Here is a 17,870-nt window from a genome sequence, read left to right as displayed (position 1 = left end):
TAATAGAGACCTAGGGGAAAGGATACATCTTTCTAAAAAGAAAAAAAAACGCTAAAGCTCATTGAGCTTATTATTGATCTTGCTCACACTTTATCTTCCTTTCCATTCACAAGAAGATTCACATGGGGAAGTGAGATCAAAGAAGCTTTGATGTCACTTCTCTGTATTCAGTTGCACAACGTAATTCAGTTACCTGAGTTTTACAACTACACAGCCATCAACTGAGGCACTGCAGGTCTTGAATAATTGATGGACCGAGATGTTACGGCACACAGATCCCTAAGCACACAAGCACTTTCTCTCCTGCATTTTGGTATTCAACCCCTCCCCCCTCCCAATTCCTCAGTTCTCAGTTACAGCAAGAAAACATGAATTCTAAGGTGAAATTATTTTTGCCTCCTTAGTAGCTGTAGCATCTTAATTTTAATGTAAGTTTGGTAAGTAATAATCCTAATAAAAATTAACCACTTATTGTTTTAAACCTCTATCTTGCATAAAACAGATGTAACACCTGAACATACTATTTTAAAATGCCAATTTGTTCTGCAAGATTACAAGTAATAAGAAGCTGTTGCTTATATTGGTTAAATGACAGCAGCTTCCAATGTCAACAATTTTATTTATTCAAGGGAGTTTTACGCCACTCAAGTCAAACTCTATCCCTGACTGGTTTATAGGAAGAAGGAAACCAGCATACTGAAGTATCTTATAGTTCAGATAAATAACCTGATGGAATGCCTTTGGGCTAGAAATCAAGAAAGACAAGATTTCATCAAAGTGGAGGTGATCCATCTCTTGCACCTTGCTGCTTGCCACTGTCTACTTCACCTTTAATTCTAAAATATCCTGTTGGTGAACGCGAAGGAAAGAACACTCTGAACAAATATTTCTGAGAAAGGACATTGGTTTTCTGAATTGACACTGAGCTTAATTGTGGTGGAGATCAGTGTTATAAAATATAGATCTGACTGGGAATTGGGCTAAAGGGAAGGGGAAAAGAGGGAATGTTTGGTTTAGAGCAGTGGAGAATTTGGGGAGTTGCAGTCCACACATCATAAAGTTCCCCAGTTTGAAAAAGATTGGTTTAGAGGAAATGCATATTTATAGGAAAGGGACAAAAGTGTTGTTAACAACAAGTTCTTTTTACTAATCTATACTGTGCCACAGATATGAAAAAATACAGTAGTCCCTATCCACAGAGCCAAAATTGAATGGATATTACAGAAAGGGAAAGTAAAAGAAAGGGCAAGGAAAACAGGCACTTGACCAAACAGTATTTTTATATCTAATAGATGGATCAGACTATTTTTTTTTGTATGTGTGAAATTTTTTTTCCCAGGAGGCAAAATCACAGAGCTCAATATTCTTATGTTCTGGACTCTGCCACTAAAATTAACAGCTAAGGCAGTTTGATAACTCTGGAACAGATATATGACCAACAGCATTTTTAATAATAAAGGAAAACTTGTTAAAGTTGTCCAAAGCCACCTTGTCTGGATTGCGGTGAAACAGAAGTATGCTGAAGGGGCAGGTTAAAGGAAGAAGCATTTCTTCCTTTGAAGAAAAGTTTTTCTCATTACTCTTTAATTATTTGTAAGAGTCTTTCCACATTCAAGGTACAGCAAGCAGTTAAACTTTATTACTCTAATAGGTTATATTCTATAGCCTATATTCTCATCAACTGAAGAGAACCATAACTCTCCCTTAGGACACATTATGTTCAACATTCACAATAAACACCAATCAAGTCTGGGTAACCTGACATCTTTATGAAAATGAACAATAGAGTGCCAATTAATTAAATCCACTTCAAAAACAGAGGCTAAACCTTTAGGCAAATTAAGCCGTTCACTAGAAAGGAACAGGAAACCAAGCACTCACAACTAACCTGCATTTTGGAATATTCCTCATGAGCTGGCCAAGGCAGAGGAGCTTTCATTTCAAAGATGTATCTCTCCAGCAAGCCAGAATTTACAAGACTAACAAAAACAAAGACATATATGTTAAGAGAAATAAATATGAACTCCAGCACAAATCATTACAAATGGTCTTGATTACTCACACCGTGGCTTGCATTAATAGAGGCAAGTTGTTGTTTAGTATGAACACGAGTGCACCTTCCTTCTTTTCCACTATAAAGGGGAAATCGCCAGTATACATTTATTTAGAAACCAACAGGATTTCACCCCGGTCAATAAAAGGGTACGTATAACAAGGGCAATAAAATATAGAAGCTACAAAAAGGAAATAATAATAAAACCAGACAGCAGCATAAGCAATTAAAATTATATGATGTTGTTTATCTCTAGCTCCCTAAAAAGCAAATAAAACAAACAATAGTCTTATTTTGTTGTGGAAGAAGCTCCACATCCTGGTTGCTGCTATATACAGATGCTCTATGAACCCATCAAGTTTCCCTTTGCTAGAACGCAGGACCCATAACATGCAGTCAGATAAGACTCAGAAGAGAGCTGGCAACCTCTCGGATGCACTGCCTTAGATGTTGGAATCTGCAGGTAAGAACCAACACTAGATATGAGCTGGCTTTGCATATAAACTGAGTGCAGGAGCCCTGAGATTCATGCTTTATTGCCTATAAAATGCATATATAAAAAAACAACCTGGATACCACAATTGTATTTTTTTTAATTTTCCAAAGACGTGGCCATTTGATATAGTTAGCTAGATTCAGAAGGACAAAGGTATGGAATTCTGTGACCAGATTAATTTCTCCATGGAGAACATATAACTGGTACCATTGGACAGCAAGGAACAGCGTTAATCTTAAACAACTAAATGCTGCGTACATCATCCTTCAAAGGAAGGGCTACCTGATTCATAATAAGTTTTAATTCCCTTTTTAGGGATATTGCCCTACTGGTTTGTCTATTTGAACTCAGTGCCTGTTTATATACAACCAGTCGAGTAACATCCAATCCAGTTTCTATGCCTTCTTAGAAAACATGGGAGTGCTATTATGCAGTTCTCCCTCTCCCTATCCCAGCAAAATAACTAGGCATTCCTTTTGTCTAGGACGTGAGCAATAGTATCAAGGCATTGCTTTTAGGAAATGCTAAAGAAAAATAGGGTCTTTACCTGCTAGGTTAAAATAATTAAAAGCAAGTGGAGGGAGAGTTGTGCCTAATGGAAAAACTAATATAGAGGGCTGATATTGTAGGACAGTGATGGCGAACCTTTTAGAGACCGAGTGCCCAAACTGCAACCCAAAACCCACTTATTTATCACAAAGGGCCAGGGCCGCATCAGCATTGTGGTGCCCTCGGGGGGGGGGAGAGGGATGGGAGGTGCCTCTGAGTGTCGCCTCCGGCACGCAAAACCTGGGGGTGCAAAAATGGGCCACCGTGTGCAACGTGTAAAAACGGCCGCTGCCGCACCGTGGGGTGCAGATACAAGGCGCTGCACCATGCAAGAATGAGGCACGGCTAATGAGTATCACACAGGCACTAGCCCCGCCCCATTTGCACTGTGTGCATGCTTGTGGCCCCATGCGCGCATCCACACATGTAGAATGCTTCCCCCTCCCTTTTCTTCCAGTCCATCAATCGACAATGGTTGGTGACCTCTGCTCTACCACCTCTACTCGAGCTTGCTAGTCGGCCACTTTGCCTCCTTTGTGCTGGGCGGGGCTCCTGCTCCGGGCGGCAGTGGCAGCCTGATGGACCTGCTGCTGGTGGCAGTGGCGTGCGTGTGTGCCAACAGAGAGGGCTCTGAGTGCCGCCTCTGGCACGCGTGCCATAGGTTCGCCACCATTGTTGTTGGACTTGAAAAAACCAAAACCACAGAAATATGCAGGGAAAAGAATGAAAGAACATTCCTCCAGCAGCCGCCCAACAATCTAGGCTCTACTTAAAGTTTGGGAGTCCATCTAAATATTCTACTACATTTGACATTGGACCATCTAGGACTAGGGTAGTTAAGAGTTTTTATTTAAGTTAGGACACAAAGTCTTATTCTTTAGTCCTCATTAGGGGATACTATTCTAAAGTCTCAAACCAAGACTATTGACAGTGAAAGAGAAGTAAAGGATTCATGTTTAAACTGTAAGTAGTTCATTTTTAGTTTTATGTTATGTGCAGTTAGGCTACTGAAATTAACAGTGGGAAGTAGCCTCTTTGGGCACAAACTATAAACTCTTATAGATAAAGTCTGCTTAACAAAAATAGCAAAACTACTTGGATCAAGATACCTAGTCATCTTATGACTCTATGGTTGACAAAGCTAAATTTAGGACTTCCAAATTCATACTTTTAACAAAAGTAATTTTAACATCAACAGCTATTTTCTTTTATGAATGTTAATGTATTTTATTTTATTTAATCTTATAGCCATTGGATAATAAAGTAAAAGTATATCTCAAGTAGATTTAATATACCGATTATTTCACTATGCACTTTTAACATTTGCCTCAGCATAGAAGTTTAGAAAATGTAGTACACTATTTAGGGATGATGCAAATTTAATGCATAAGATTGAGTCAGAAGATTATGTTTTTACTTTTTGTATACAGGTCTTAAGAAGTCAGAAAACAGATGAAACTTATGTGCTTTTAATTAATCTCAACTAAAACAATAGTTACTTTTTATGTAGACCATCTCCTAATTCAATAAGTATGGAATTATTAAAAATTGTCAAACCACATTCCATATAGATCAGGGATGTCAAACTGCTGACCCATGAGCCGGATGCGTCATGAAGAAACCGCGCCCACCCCATTGCCAGCAATGGCGAAAAAGCTCCGATATGTTGCATGACATCACGTGACGTCGCGAGTTTGACATGTCTGATATAGACAATAAATCTCAACCCTCCAAAGTATCAGTTTTGCAAAAGCTTCACTGACTCATCATGGCTTAGAAGAGTTTCATTATTGCAAGCAAGCAAAAAATCATATAGAGAAAGCTGTTCAGGCAGCATGTAAGTTTAATAAATAATATTTATTTATTTAACACAAAAATATATCTATCCCAAAAATCAAATCTCTCTCTCTCATTCTCTCTCTTTCTTTTAAATCCTTAACTTTTTCCTACTAGCCTATCCAGTTAATAGATTTTGTTTTTTCCCCAGACCTGAGATTAAGAGGCCTCCAATGTGTACACAACAGTTCTTTCTGGCCTGAACACCATTGGTCCCAACCCCATCAATTTCAGGCCTTCGAGATGTTCCAGATTTGCTCCATTTTCAAGAAGAAAGGGATTCTTCTAGTTTGTTACTTCTGAATTCTCAGAACACTCAACAGTTTATCAATATATGTAACAAAGCTTGGGATATCATTTGTCGCAGTCTATTTGCAAGCTCTCTAGTTATTGATCTCTTACCTACTGAGAACAGTTAGTATGTGTGCTCTTTGAAGAGCAATTGTAGTCTCTTTTGGAGTAACAACAAGCAGGTTGTCCAACACACCACACACAGCTGATAGGAGAGGAGGTGTGACTACCATACACTGATTAGGTCTAATGACAGTCTCCGGGGAAACATGTGGGCTTGAAGATGCTGTTGTGGTTGTGTCACTCTGACCTAGAACACAACATTCAAAAGAAAAGAAGCTACATGAAATGTGGATTCACATGAAACTGAGATGTATTCCTCACCCTGACATGAACAACAGAGAATCAATCAATTCTATTAGCTACATGAAGTTTCAAAACAACTATTGTGCCAAATGTTCCCATAAAAACCCAACTTGCCAGTTGCTGTTTCTTAAACTGAACATTCCTCTGTAAGGATAAATAGAACAATATGCAACAGTCCAGTAAGACTCATAGGACTAGGACAATACAGGCCCAAAGAGATTTTTACCGGTTTGGAACATTTTTAATTGTAAAACACATTGTATTTCAAACCAGAGCTGCTGATATCTGAAAGGTGTGCAGAGCTAATCTTTCAGCTTTTCCACCTTATGCCTTGATGACCTGTGAGTTTCAAAAATAAACTACCAGGTGATGGTCTACTGTTTGGACAATCCATTCCAAAAATTTTAGCATGCACTGTGTACATAGCATGACGAAGAAATGAAGTTGTTTAATATAGTTCTCAAGTGTATCCAACCTTGAGTTATGAGTCGGTTCAATGATGCATCGTGAATAAGACTAACAGCTGGCGAAGAGGGTGCTTCTACTCCCATAGCACATCCTGGTGATGGTGATATTGAAATTATCTAAGAAGAACCAAGATGATAACTTTATTTAACATGCATTTTTATTTATTCTTTAGCTGAGGTACCCCATCTTTTCGCCCAAATGGTGCTCACAGTGCCTAGCAGCAATAAAAAAATAGTAAAACTGGGACTATAATAAAATAAATTCAGACTACAGTAATGGAATTCAAAGCACGGAGTAAACAAAGCAAGAAAATTGCAGGGGATTCAGTTAAGTAAATCATCTCAGAAAATTTTCTGTAGCCATTGAGACGAAATCCTGCCATCCCCTTCTCCATTCCCACCTCCCTGTTCCCACCAAATATACCTGGCATGCTAAGGAGGCAAAGGGGAAGGTATTTTCTGAAGACCATTCCAGAAAATATGGTGCTTCAAATATTGTGTGGAGTGTGTGTGTTGTATGTGTGTGTGTGTGTTGTATGAACACACGTGCCTTTGGGTCAGGTTGATTCCTAGTGAATGCCCTGCAGTTCTCTTGGCAAGAGTTTTAGACGTGATTTGCTACTGCTTCCTAGGTCTGAAAAAGACTTACCTTAGTTCATCTAGTTGACTTCATGCATAAGCCAAGACTAGAATTAATGGTCTCCTACCCGGTACTACTTTAAGCACTATGTCAAACTGTCTCTTCCTAATAGTCTATAAGGCTCTATATGTCATAATCACCATACTGAACTGTGTTTAGAAACAGATGACGACTATACATGAAACATGGTGTCGGACCATGTAATCTTAGTATAATTGACCTATAAAAACCTCATCTAACACATGGGACATTGAGACTCATCCAGAGGTATAATGGAGGCCAAACTCAATCAGTTCTAATGATATGTAAACTGGGTGTTTGTCATAGAACTAGGGATAAGGATTTGTAATAAGACTTCTAATTTAAGCATGACTGTATTTCTAGAGCCTTACAGAGTGGATGGGAATTCCTTTATAATACAAAGCAACCCAAATGCCCCCTCCTCTTTGCTAAGTGTGCAACAAGGAACAAGAGAGTCATTTAAGGCACTCTCAATTTAATTAATAACTTGTGCCCATTAAGCACTATGCCATTTAAAGCATTTCCTTTCCCATTTTGTTACACATGGGAAATAAGATGTTTTCATTTCTATTATCTGAGCAGCCTATGGAGGGCCCAGAAGCATACTATAAATAACAAAAAGTTGCTACAGTTTTTGCTTTGCTTTTCAGCACATCAACTTCTCAGTGATGATGACAATGATGAAATTAAAGAATCCAGCAGACAGCTAGTCAAACACAAAGATGTGTGTGCACCCTGGTGGCCATAGCATAGGCACATTACTGTTTCAGAGAACATGGTAAGGCTCCAACCTACCACTTAGGAAAGCTCACAAGAATACCAAATAATTAACATTAATCGAAAAAGGTTAAAAGCTACAGGCAAGGAATTTTCATCAACCTCTGTGATTCAAGAACACTCACTAGCTAGTGTGGGAGTTAGTTCTCACATGGTTGGTGAAAAAATAGTACGATAGCAAATCTAGTCATTGGAAAAAGAGAGGGCAGGTGGAAAGCAGTCTGCTCAAGAGAGGGGCCTTGATTTTCAATTCCAAGGCCCAGGAGCAAAGTAAAGTACAAGACAGTTTGAATATTGATTCTGTATTAATGGCTTTTTCTTGAAAGAAATGAAATGGGAATAAACTAATTGTCACTGGTCACCTTAAGACTACAGACTTTATAGTTAATATAAAATAATTACCTACATGAGTCAATTTTCTTGGGAGAGGGGAAAAAAACTTGGTTTACCCTACTCTCAGTAGCTAATGCTAATTTGCCTAATGTCAGATACAGAAACCATTCTAGAAATTAATAGAAATAGTTTGCATACAAGAAAATTTTGTGGTGTGCAGTAGCATTGTTTTAGACAGAACTCCATTTTTGGAAGTAAAAGTATTTTTTTTAACTTTTCCTAAACTTTTCCTAACTTTTAATAAAAATGACTGGATGCCTTCCACCCTGAAAACATCCACAAGTTTTTTTTAACATTTCTTGCTGAAAGGTGAAAGGTTCTGAAGGTAAGCAAAAGAGGAATTAAAAAAAATATTAAAGTGTATTAAGAAATTCAAGAAAAAACACAACTAGTATAATGGAATTCTAGTTCTCCAGACTATCCCATTTCACTGTATGTTCAGCTCACCCAAGTATCAGTAGTTGACTGAGAACGTGGAGATTGGTTCCCACCATCCTGGACTCTCCAAGCAGAAAGAGAATCTTCAAAGTCTGGAAAGGGGAGACAGAGGGAATCCATGCTTATAAAAGTTTACTCTTGCCACCAATAAATTTTTAAGCCTGTTGAAGCATTTCATGTCATTTCAAGATGAGCCATGCCTCTTCCATAATTTCAAAAGCAAGAGTGAATCTGGGCATAGGTTTACCCTTCTCTGTAGATCAGGATGGGTAACTATGGCCCTTTTATGACTTGTGGACTTCAACTCCCAGAATTCCTGAGACAGCATGGCTGGCACAGGAATTCTTTGGAGTTGAAGTCCACAAGTCATAAAGGGGCCATAGTTGCCCACCTCTGCTGTAGATAGTGAGCTGTGGTGTCCAAGATATTCAATAATAACTTGGTTATCCATAAGCCTCATCCAGGAAACCATAGTTTGTGGTTTGGCTAATAACACCAAGAAAACATAATTGACCTAACTAGACCTCCTTACCTAATTATTTTTAACCTTTAAATAGCCTCTTTCATTGTCCAGTAAGCAAAAGTCAACAGTGGGTGAAATGCTTACAAAGGTTTTCTTTATAAATATAGAAATGTTTTCAAAAAAATTTTTTCAATATTTTGCATATTTTGCATCTTCAGTTGTGAAGCTGAAGTGTGGGACATGGTAATTAATCTTCACTAATAAGCATTTTGTGTCATAAAACTGATGACAAACTATTGTGTATAATCTTACGCCCTGAGATATTGATTTACCCCACAGTGAATAGACTTAAGGTGAAGGTACACTTGATTTAGCAGGATGGAGAAGGGGGAGCAGGGGGAATGCTGATTGCAAAGAACACAGCCACAACAAGTTCCCTATCATTTTATATGAGAGACAGCAATAAGCCACCAACTGTTTACTTCATGTATCCAGCCTAATTGTCTGCCAAACAAATCTCCATGATACACTGAGAATTGATAGTTTCCACTACGTTCCCTTCAAAGAATACATATGAAGTGGCCCTTGCGCTCTATGGAATGCTGCCAACAATTCTCATGAAATGAAAAAGTATTTCATAATCGCAGTATGGAATTTCTCACAGGACATCATTAACACAGTCACAAGGAACAGAGAAATAAACTCCAGGCTTGTACTGTACCTTGCCTTTTTCTAAAGCCTCTTCCTTTCTTTACATTACAGATGTATTCTCCTTAATGTTTTAATTAATATACACATTTTAGAAATTCCACACAGTCAATTATTCTTTTTCATGATGAGAAAGAATAACCTTGACTAAAAACACCCCCTTCCTTTTCTATCTCCAAATACAGGCACAGTTTTTAATCTAACTGTACCCCAAACACTGAACCAGATTAAGGAGTAAAGTTTTGTTTACTTTAGAAATGCACAAGTATTGTAAGGTTACATATTCCCAGAGGATAATAGTTTAGATTGTCACATAATTAAAACTGCGATCTTAAGAAAAAAATATTGAGGACATGGGGAAGAGCAGTGAGATTCACACTACGTGAATTCTTGGAAGTATCACTTACCATTCATGCTGTTCTTTGTTGATACCAGTTGATCTCCCAAGCAAAAATCCACATCAAAGGTATACCGACCCAGGTAACATATCTTCGCCATCTCATTCAAATGCTCATAGAAGTGGCAATGATAGAGCAAGGCCTGCAGAGCAGGTTTTCCAGACAGAGATAAACCAGTTGCTTCATCGTGTACACAAGGCCCCTAAAAGGAAGGAAGGAAGGAAGGAAGGAAGGAAGGAAGGAAGGAAGGAAGGAAGGAAGGAAGGAAGGAAGGAAGGAAGGAAGATGTGAAAATGTTCTTTTCCTTACATTATAGCTTCTTATCCTGTGACTCAAAGGTAGAGTACCACAAATGAAATTTCCTCCTTCTCCCCTTCTTTTCTTTCAGTTTTGCAGATTTTGTTTACAGGTGGTCCTTGCTTAGTGACTACAACTGGGATTAGCAACTCTGTTACTAAGCAACACAGATACTAAGCAAAACTACCTCTGACTTACATCACTTCCCATTTGATCATTACATGAGACATTATAGGTCATCAAACAAAACATCACATGAACATGACTTGTGGTTTTACTGCTGGTTTCTCGATTGACTTGGTCAGAGGCCAGTTGTGAAAAATGCAAATGGAAATTATGTGGTTGTGGGAGACTGTGACAGTTATAAATGTGAGGACTGGTTGTAAAGTTACCTTTTCAGTGCCATTGTAACTTTGAATGGTAGCTGAATAGCTGCAAATGGTTGTTAAGCAAAATCTACCTGTACTTTATAACTATACTTCTTAAGTAGAAAACTGTTTCTCTGATTGTTAATAATCTGGTGTCAAATTAGGCAACTCTCACATTTTTCTTCTCACAGCAAATGTGAGCAAGAATCTCTCAATTGTAAATCCATGAAAATGCAGGTAAACTGCAATTTATAGCTTATTGGAGATGGGGCATCTCCTCATGGGTCTTCACTTTTTTTGAAAACTAACTTCCAAGAACTTAATTGTGGTACAGTTGTAATTGCAGAATTCAAACAAACTTCAACATCTGTTATAATCTGGAGGATTTAACTAATAATTTAAACACTATTTTTTTTGTTCTCCTTACCTTGTTCTTCCCTGCACTCTTTTATTTTTCTTCACATAATATCTATAACTTAATTTTAACAGGTATACTAGGCACTCATGAAAACCATTGAATGAAATATGGTTGACAGCCAGTTTGGTCCTATAGTTAAGACATCAAGATGGAAACCGGGAGACCCTGAGCTGTAGTTTGCCTTAGACACAAAGCCAACTGGATGACCCTAGGACAGTCACTCTCTCTGTCCTCGGAAGGAGACAACAGCAAACCACTTCTGAAAAACCTTGCAAGAAAACCGCAGGGGCTAGTCAAGGATTGGTGAAATCAATGGCCACAACTGATTATTAAAACTTTTCAGGATGTTGAAAACAAGAATTTATAAACACATATTTATGGAAGTCCTTCATTTTCCCCTCCCAATCTTTACTAATAAAAATATCTGTCACTACATTTTGTTTCAAATGAGCCTCAAGGGGAAAAAAAGTCTAATTATCTGGGCAAGTATGTTTTAACCCTACCACAGAAAATGGGAATTCAAGTGCAGAATATCCAAGCAAGATGTACTGATCAAGTCAAGCATGACAGCTTTGCAGATGCTAAAAATGATCACATTGAATCATTTTTTTAAAATACTTGGCTCAACTGAGTCCAATTTTAGATTTTTATGCCTAGTAGTTTACAGCCTCAGAGGTATATTAATACCACTGGAGTCATAATCATGTGTGTGAAATGATACCAAGCACCTTGAAACTATATAACATTTGTGATCCACTGAACTGGAACTAAATGTGGTGATTACTGACTTCAAAAATATTGTTTGTAAGAGAAGAAAATACTAACCCAGCAAATAATCACTCTTGTACTTTAACTGCTCTGATAGTAACACTATGTATTTAATCTTGTGCACTACTCAGTCTGTTCTTCTTTGTAATATTTTCTTTTTGCAATATTCACCACACAGATACTGTTCTTTCAAGTGCTTCAAACATTAAAATAAGATATATAATTTAAATAATCACTGCATTCAAACTTGCATGATTCAGAGAATCTCTGAAATGGGGACGCTCATTTCATGATTAAGAAACTGGATTATATGAAGTTCTGAATGGTGTGGGATGAAAACAACTGATTCCCTATTTGAATAGCTGCAACTGTGACTTTAGGAAGTAGGATTTAACCTGAGACTTTTTTTTATATGACTGATACAGAAGTTGGTGCATCCTTTGAAGTGATGATATCTTGAGAGGAACTCTTCAGCGTCACTCACAGTCACAAAAACATGCAAACTAATTGGCTTCTTGAAAAATCATCTTGCACTACTGCATTGATACCATTTGTTTAAAAACTCAGAAATACTATCAACATCTTTCCAGGTGAATAGTACATTAATAGTTGGTTATTTTCCATTTGAAATAGCAAATTTAATTGCTAGGTGAATGCTTCATAATTGCAATTTAAGACTTGAGCAAATTTGTGATTGACTGTGTATGGTGGCAGAAGTGTGAACACAATGCTGGAAAATTTATTAGTACAAAATGAAATGATTACAGTAGCCTAGAATTCTATGAAGTTTATTACATTATAAACCAGCTTAAAAATAGATGTCAGAAATGTGGGTTGTAACCTCAGGTTGGTTGCTTCAGGATAGTCAAATAATATTTTATTTTATTTTTTAAATCTTTTAAAAGAAATGAACTGAAAAAATATGGCTGGGGCTCATTTTTCATTTCTCTCACCTTCAATTGAGAAAATCCTATGTGATTTCAGTTGTAACTCTAACATGTTTAACATAGGTTGTCAGAGTTGCATCTGTTTTAAGTAGCAATAGTATTTTTATACTAGCACTGCAGTAGCACCTAAAATTATATTAATCTTTATGCTAGCTTCTCAGTGGTATCTAAAAGTGTGTTAATCCCAATATAGAACTGGCAGACAACACTGACATCTTTCATTCAATAAATGGAAATCTGTTCCAAAGACTCTTGCCAAATTCATTCTTATGTTATCCGTCATAAAGTCTAGGCCAGGCATGTCCAACTGCCAGCCCGTGGGCTGGATACATCATACTGAAACCGCGCTACCATTGCTGGCAATGGGGAAAAAGTCGAGATATATCGTGTGACGTCACGTGACGTTGCGAGTTTGACATGCCTGGTCTAGACTATCAATATATACCTTAGGTTGTAAATAGCCATCACAAATTTTAGGTTTGATTTTCGTTTCCTTAGTGAGCATCTGGACAATGTTAACCTCAGAGCCAGTATGTTGCTATGGTGTTTCGGTTACACTGGTTTTGCATGTTTTCCAGTTGTGGGCTACTTATTTTGTACCAATTAAATTGAGTCAGGTTTTTTTCAGTCCATCTTCAATTTCCTTTGGCCATATTTTTGTTTGTCCTGTTCACTGAAACTTTCACTGTGTAGTTTACTTTCTCCATAGTGATCTGTGAAATTGATGTTCCTTCATTCTGCATGCGTGTCCAAATCATCTTAATCTGCATGTTTGCATTTCAACCTCTCTTGTAGGTTATTCTCATTCTTAAAGTATTTTCAGACAGCTGTGGAAGGAGATTCCAGTGTATGTTGCAGGTGTCACATTAAGAAACCATCAGGCTTGTTCAGACCTGCATTTAACAATGTCCATGTCTCAAATCTGTAAGATTTGAGCAAGACCAGCAGGGCAGTGCCTAAAAGACCTGCATCTTAGTTTTAAGTGAAACAAGGCACCATATTAACAATTCAAAGACAGCAGTGGCCCTGCCAATTCTGATATGTACTTCTGTTTTTCCACTAGTGACTCAAGAAATCTGACCTTAACCCACTCTATTTCAACTTTGTTGGATATCAGTTGGATGTTTGCTGATGCATTCTCTCTCTCTCTCTCTCTCTCTCTCTCTCTGTGTGTGTGTGTGTGTGTGTGTGTGTGTGTGTGTGTGTGTAGAGAGAGAGAGAGAGACAGAGACAGAGACAGACAAACAGAGAAGAGCTATGTGTCATACTCTTATTTTATATTTCACACTAGTGACAATAACTTGGAAAAACAAAACAAAATACTGCTTCAATTTTGCTGAAGAGAAAGGAAGAATGGCTAGAAAACTATTACAACTTTTGTGAATTTTTCAACTGGCATTTTCACTGGCATATGCTAATTACTGCTACAAGCTCTTCCCCCCCCCCAACACTCACTGGGTCCAATCCAATAAGATTTATTTAAAAAGCACAGTCTTACTATTGAAAGAGAGTTCTTAAGCATCCGTGAAATATTTAAAAAGTTAATCACAAGCATACTAAAAAGCATTAAGATAACAGCTTCACACTGACAAGTCTCAAATAGGCAGCTTGCCAAACTGTCTTTTACTAATCTGGGTTGGCATGTTCCCCAAAGCAGGAATCCCATTTTCATCTCCATGTCCTTCAAGTGGTTATATTAAGTTGTTTTAAAATTAATTTTGCAAACAACTGTTGGAATAACATAAAGTTTCTATCAATGCCTGCTTTCACACATCTCTCTCTGATGCCATTACCTTTGAGAGTAACAGAGCCACACATCACTCCAAGTAGTGAGTCTTGCTGTCATGGAGATTCATTTGGTTCCTTTAACTGTGAAAAAGCTTTTCTGTCCCTATAACTTTTATTACTAAACCAAAAAGACTGTCTCCCACTGCTAAAAAAAGCCAATTCTAGCCTGTTTAGGTTTTCAGCAAGGAGGACAATAGGAACATTAGTGATTTTTGAAGAAGGACTAGAGAATGCAGGTCTAAACTTCCAGTGAGTCTAATGGTGAACTGGCATTCTTCTAAAGAACATACTGTGGTTAAAAAAAAAAGCCTAATCGCAGAACAGGGTAGCTGAAATGGGTCTAGGACGTTTAGGCACCAACCCTTGGCTGCAGCCCCTTTGCCCCAGGAGCAGACAGGGGAGAGTGTGTTGGGGTCAACCAGGAAGGGAGGGAGGGAGGAGCATGTCTACGGAGCTTCGCAGAGACGCCTTGGCTTGCAAATCAGCCAGCTCCAACAAAATGAAAGGGGGAAGGAAGAGCAAGCCCAACACAGCTTCTGGTGTTGAAAGGGTGTGTGTCCAGCAGGCAAACAGTGGTGGGGCATGGCTTCTGGTATTGTGGGGGTCACACTAGGCGAATGGTGGTGGTGCACGGCTTCTGGAGTTGCAGCGTGGGGCAAATGGTGCTGATGCGTGGTGGGGCATTAGGCTGGAGTCTAGGCACAGAGGTAATGGCAGCATGGTGCCCCCCCCTGCAACACCAGAAGCCGTGCGCCACCATCATTTACTTGTCACACCCCCTGCAATGCCAGAAGCCGCATGCCACCGTTCACCTGCCATGTCCCCCCGTGTGCCACCACCATTCGCCTGCTGCACCCACCCCTTCGCAATGCCAGAAGCTGTGCCAGGTTCGTTCTTTCTTCTCCCTTTCATTTCGTTGGAGCTGGCTGAATTGCAAGCCATCTCTGCAAAGCCTCCTAGAGGTGCCCCTCCCTCCCTTCCTCATTGCCCCCAACACAGTCTTGCCTATCTGCCCCCTCTGGCACCTTCTTTTTATAACTCGTCTCCATCCACCCCTGCATGTCCTGTCAGAACCATGCTCTGGAGCCACCTAATTGGTCTAAAAACACAGCCCCCCCTTTTTTAAAAAAAAATTGCATCACACCCTGCTCCCACAGCACCATTCCTTCTGCCTGCCACCTGATTGGCTGGGGACTATTTGTCCCATGCAGCCAAAGGCCCGGGTCAAATGGGGTCTGGGCGAATGGGCAGGGACGAAGGGGCAGGGGCAGAGGCCATGAAGAATGGCCAGGGGAGGGTCAGCAGAGGAGGAAAGCTGGTTGTAAATTGGCTGAGGTGGGTGGCTGGGGATGAAGGTGGCATGGCCAAGAGTCGGTGCCTAAATGTTCCATTACGGCTAAAATCTCTCTGGAATTACAGAGAGATAATCTGATCACCCATATGTGCTCTATGCAGTTGTTTTTTTGGGAATGGATGGCAGGAATTAAGTTTTTGCAGTAAGCTTGCTACCAACTGGGAGTCATAATGTTACACTGTGTTTATAGCCACTAATATTGCCTATATAAACTTAACTTCAACTGGCTTGTTTCTTAATATTGCCTACATAAACTTAACTTCAACTGGCTTGTCTCTTAATCACTTTGAATTTTTTTTTTATTCTTTGGCTTTCTTTAAAGTTTAAGAACCTTCAGACTGGCAAATCTTATGCAAAATCACTGGGTGAGTGTCCTTCAATCCTTTAAAAAAGCATCTTAACTACAAGTATAAAGATTTGTATTTTCTGGAATATACAGCAAGAGGATGATTATCCTTGGCTTTGGAAAGTTTCAAACAGATTAAGGGCACAGATAAATATAAGATTTTGACGTTGATTGAAAGGATTCTGTCGTTTGGGGGAAAAAAAGCTCTGTTTATAATCTGTACTGATTCAAAAGACTTTGAAGATTAGACATTAGAGGACATCAGAAGTCTACTTTTTTAAAAAATGCCATTTTAGTCATGGTAACATGATGTTTTTGACCTATTTAACTCTTTATTAGCAGCGCTGGTATAATTGCAGAGGATTAAGCCCCACTGAATAAAACTGAAGTTGATTTATAGGTGGAATTAAAAAAATCACAGTTCAAAAAAGATGGAAATAATGGATTTACAAATGAAAGATGATTATTCAAAATTGAATAAGAAACACAAATAATAAACCAGATTAGTGATTTGGATTATTCTCTTATACTGAATTTACAAGAGGTTTTTTTTTTTTGGGGGGGGGGGGTTCTACATTTTGGAAGTAGAAAGAGGGCTTGATAAAAATGAAGAAAAGAACTCAGAGAGGAGAAGAGTATGAGAAGAAAGATACTAGAACTACCTTTGAGGATTTTAAAAGACTGTCCACAGAAAGTACATAAAATTAATTTATTCAACCAAGGTTAAAAGATTACTTTCTGGAATATTGAATAGCTCCTTGATTAGGACTGAATTATGATGGCTATTTCTGATAATCTTTAATTATTTTTTTAGTGGGACTGAATTTGTATTTGGGGGGATTTGTTTAAAGGGAAAGGATGGTTTCAATTTGGGTGTAACAGATAATTTGTGATACTTATGCTGTCATTTCTGATAACCCCTGCTGGACTTTTGCTGTTTAATAGTGAGGGATCAGGTTTTAAAGATGGGTGTATAGATACTGCAAAAAGTTATGGAATGAAGAGATGTTTGATTTTAAGAAATAGTGGCAAGTTATTAATGATGCTTATACATGCTGGGGATGAAGGGGGTTGATTTATTATTTATTTATTTATTTATTTATTTATTTATTTATTTATTTAGATCTTTGGTCATTCGGGTTTTTTCCCACGTAGAATTGAAGGTATAAGAGCAACGTTTCGACGAAATCTCATCCGTCATCCTCAGGCTGGTGGCTTCAGCTTCGTTCTTCTGGGAGAAGTGTGTGGTAGTGGCTGTTTGTTCCTCTTTTTTAAACTGCCAGAGGGGGTGTGTTCTGTGGGTGGAGGTGTGCTCTGATTGGGTGGGGGGTTAGCTGTGTTCTGATTGGGTGGGGGTGTGTTTTGAATGGGGGCTGTGTTCTGATTGGGTGGGGTGTGTTTTGAGTGGATGGGCTGGTCTCAGCTGCCAGCCTTAGACCTGAACTGGTGAGTTGTGCTGCTTTTGTTCGGCTCCGTGTTTGTGGTGGTGCCATGTTTTTATAGTGGGTGTCAGTTTGCTTATTGTGTGGTTTGGAGGGGTTTAAAGTGGCTGATGTTGCAGCTGTAGTTAGGTTTCTGTTTTGTGGTTGTGTGTCGTTATTGTTGTGGGTTCGGATTTGCTTTTTGAATGGTTGTGTGGTGGTGATGTCATGTGATGTTATCATGAGTTTGGGTCTGGTATCATTCTT

At 38.7% G+C, this 17,870-nt stretch overlaps 1 protein-coding gene across 1 annotated transcript in view; it reads right to left on the bottom strand.

Moving 5' to 3' along the window:
- The window catches only part of RTTN (rotatin), a 104,355-nt gene that overhangs the window by 31,743 nt on the left and 54,742 nt on the right, over positions 1 to 17,870 (bottom strand). Inside the window, exons 33-37 of the mRNA XM_081324423.1 lie at positions 9,906 to 10,098; positions 8,337 to 8,419; positions 6,067 to 6,175; positions 5,337 to 5,535; positions 1,889 to 1,979 (exon numbers count right to left, since the gene is read on the bottom strand). Of these exons, the coding sequence (XP_081180549.1) occupies positions 1,889 to 1,979; positions 5,337 to 5,535; positions 6,067 to 6,175; positions 8,337 to 8,419; positions 9,906 to 10,098 (675 nt within the window). The remainder of the gene's footprint in view (positions 1 to 1,888; positions 1,980 to 5,336; positions 5,536 to 6,066; positions 6,176 to 8,336; positions 8,420 to 9,905; positions 10,099 to 17,870) is intronic.

This window comes from Vipera berus, assembly GCF_964194415.1.
Source record: "Vipera berus genome assembly, chromosome: 3".
Classification (NCBI taxonomy): Eukaryota; Metazoa; Chordata; class Lepidosauria; order Squamata; family Viperidae; genus Vipera; species Vipera berus.
This window is presented reverse-complemented; position numbering and strand designations above follow the sequence as displayed.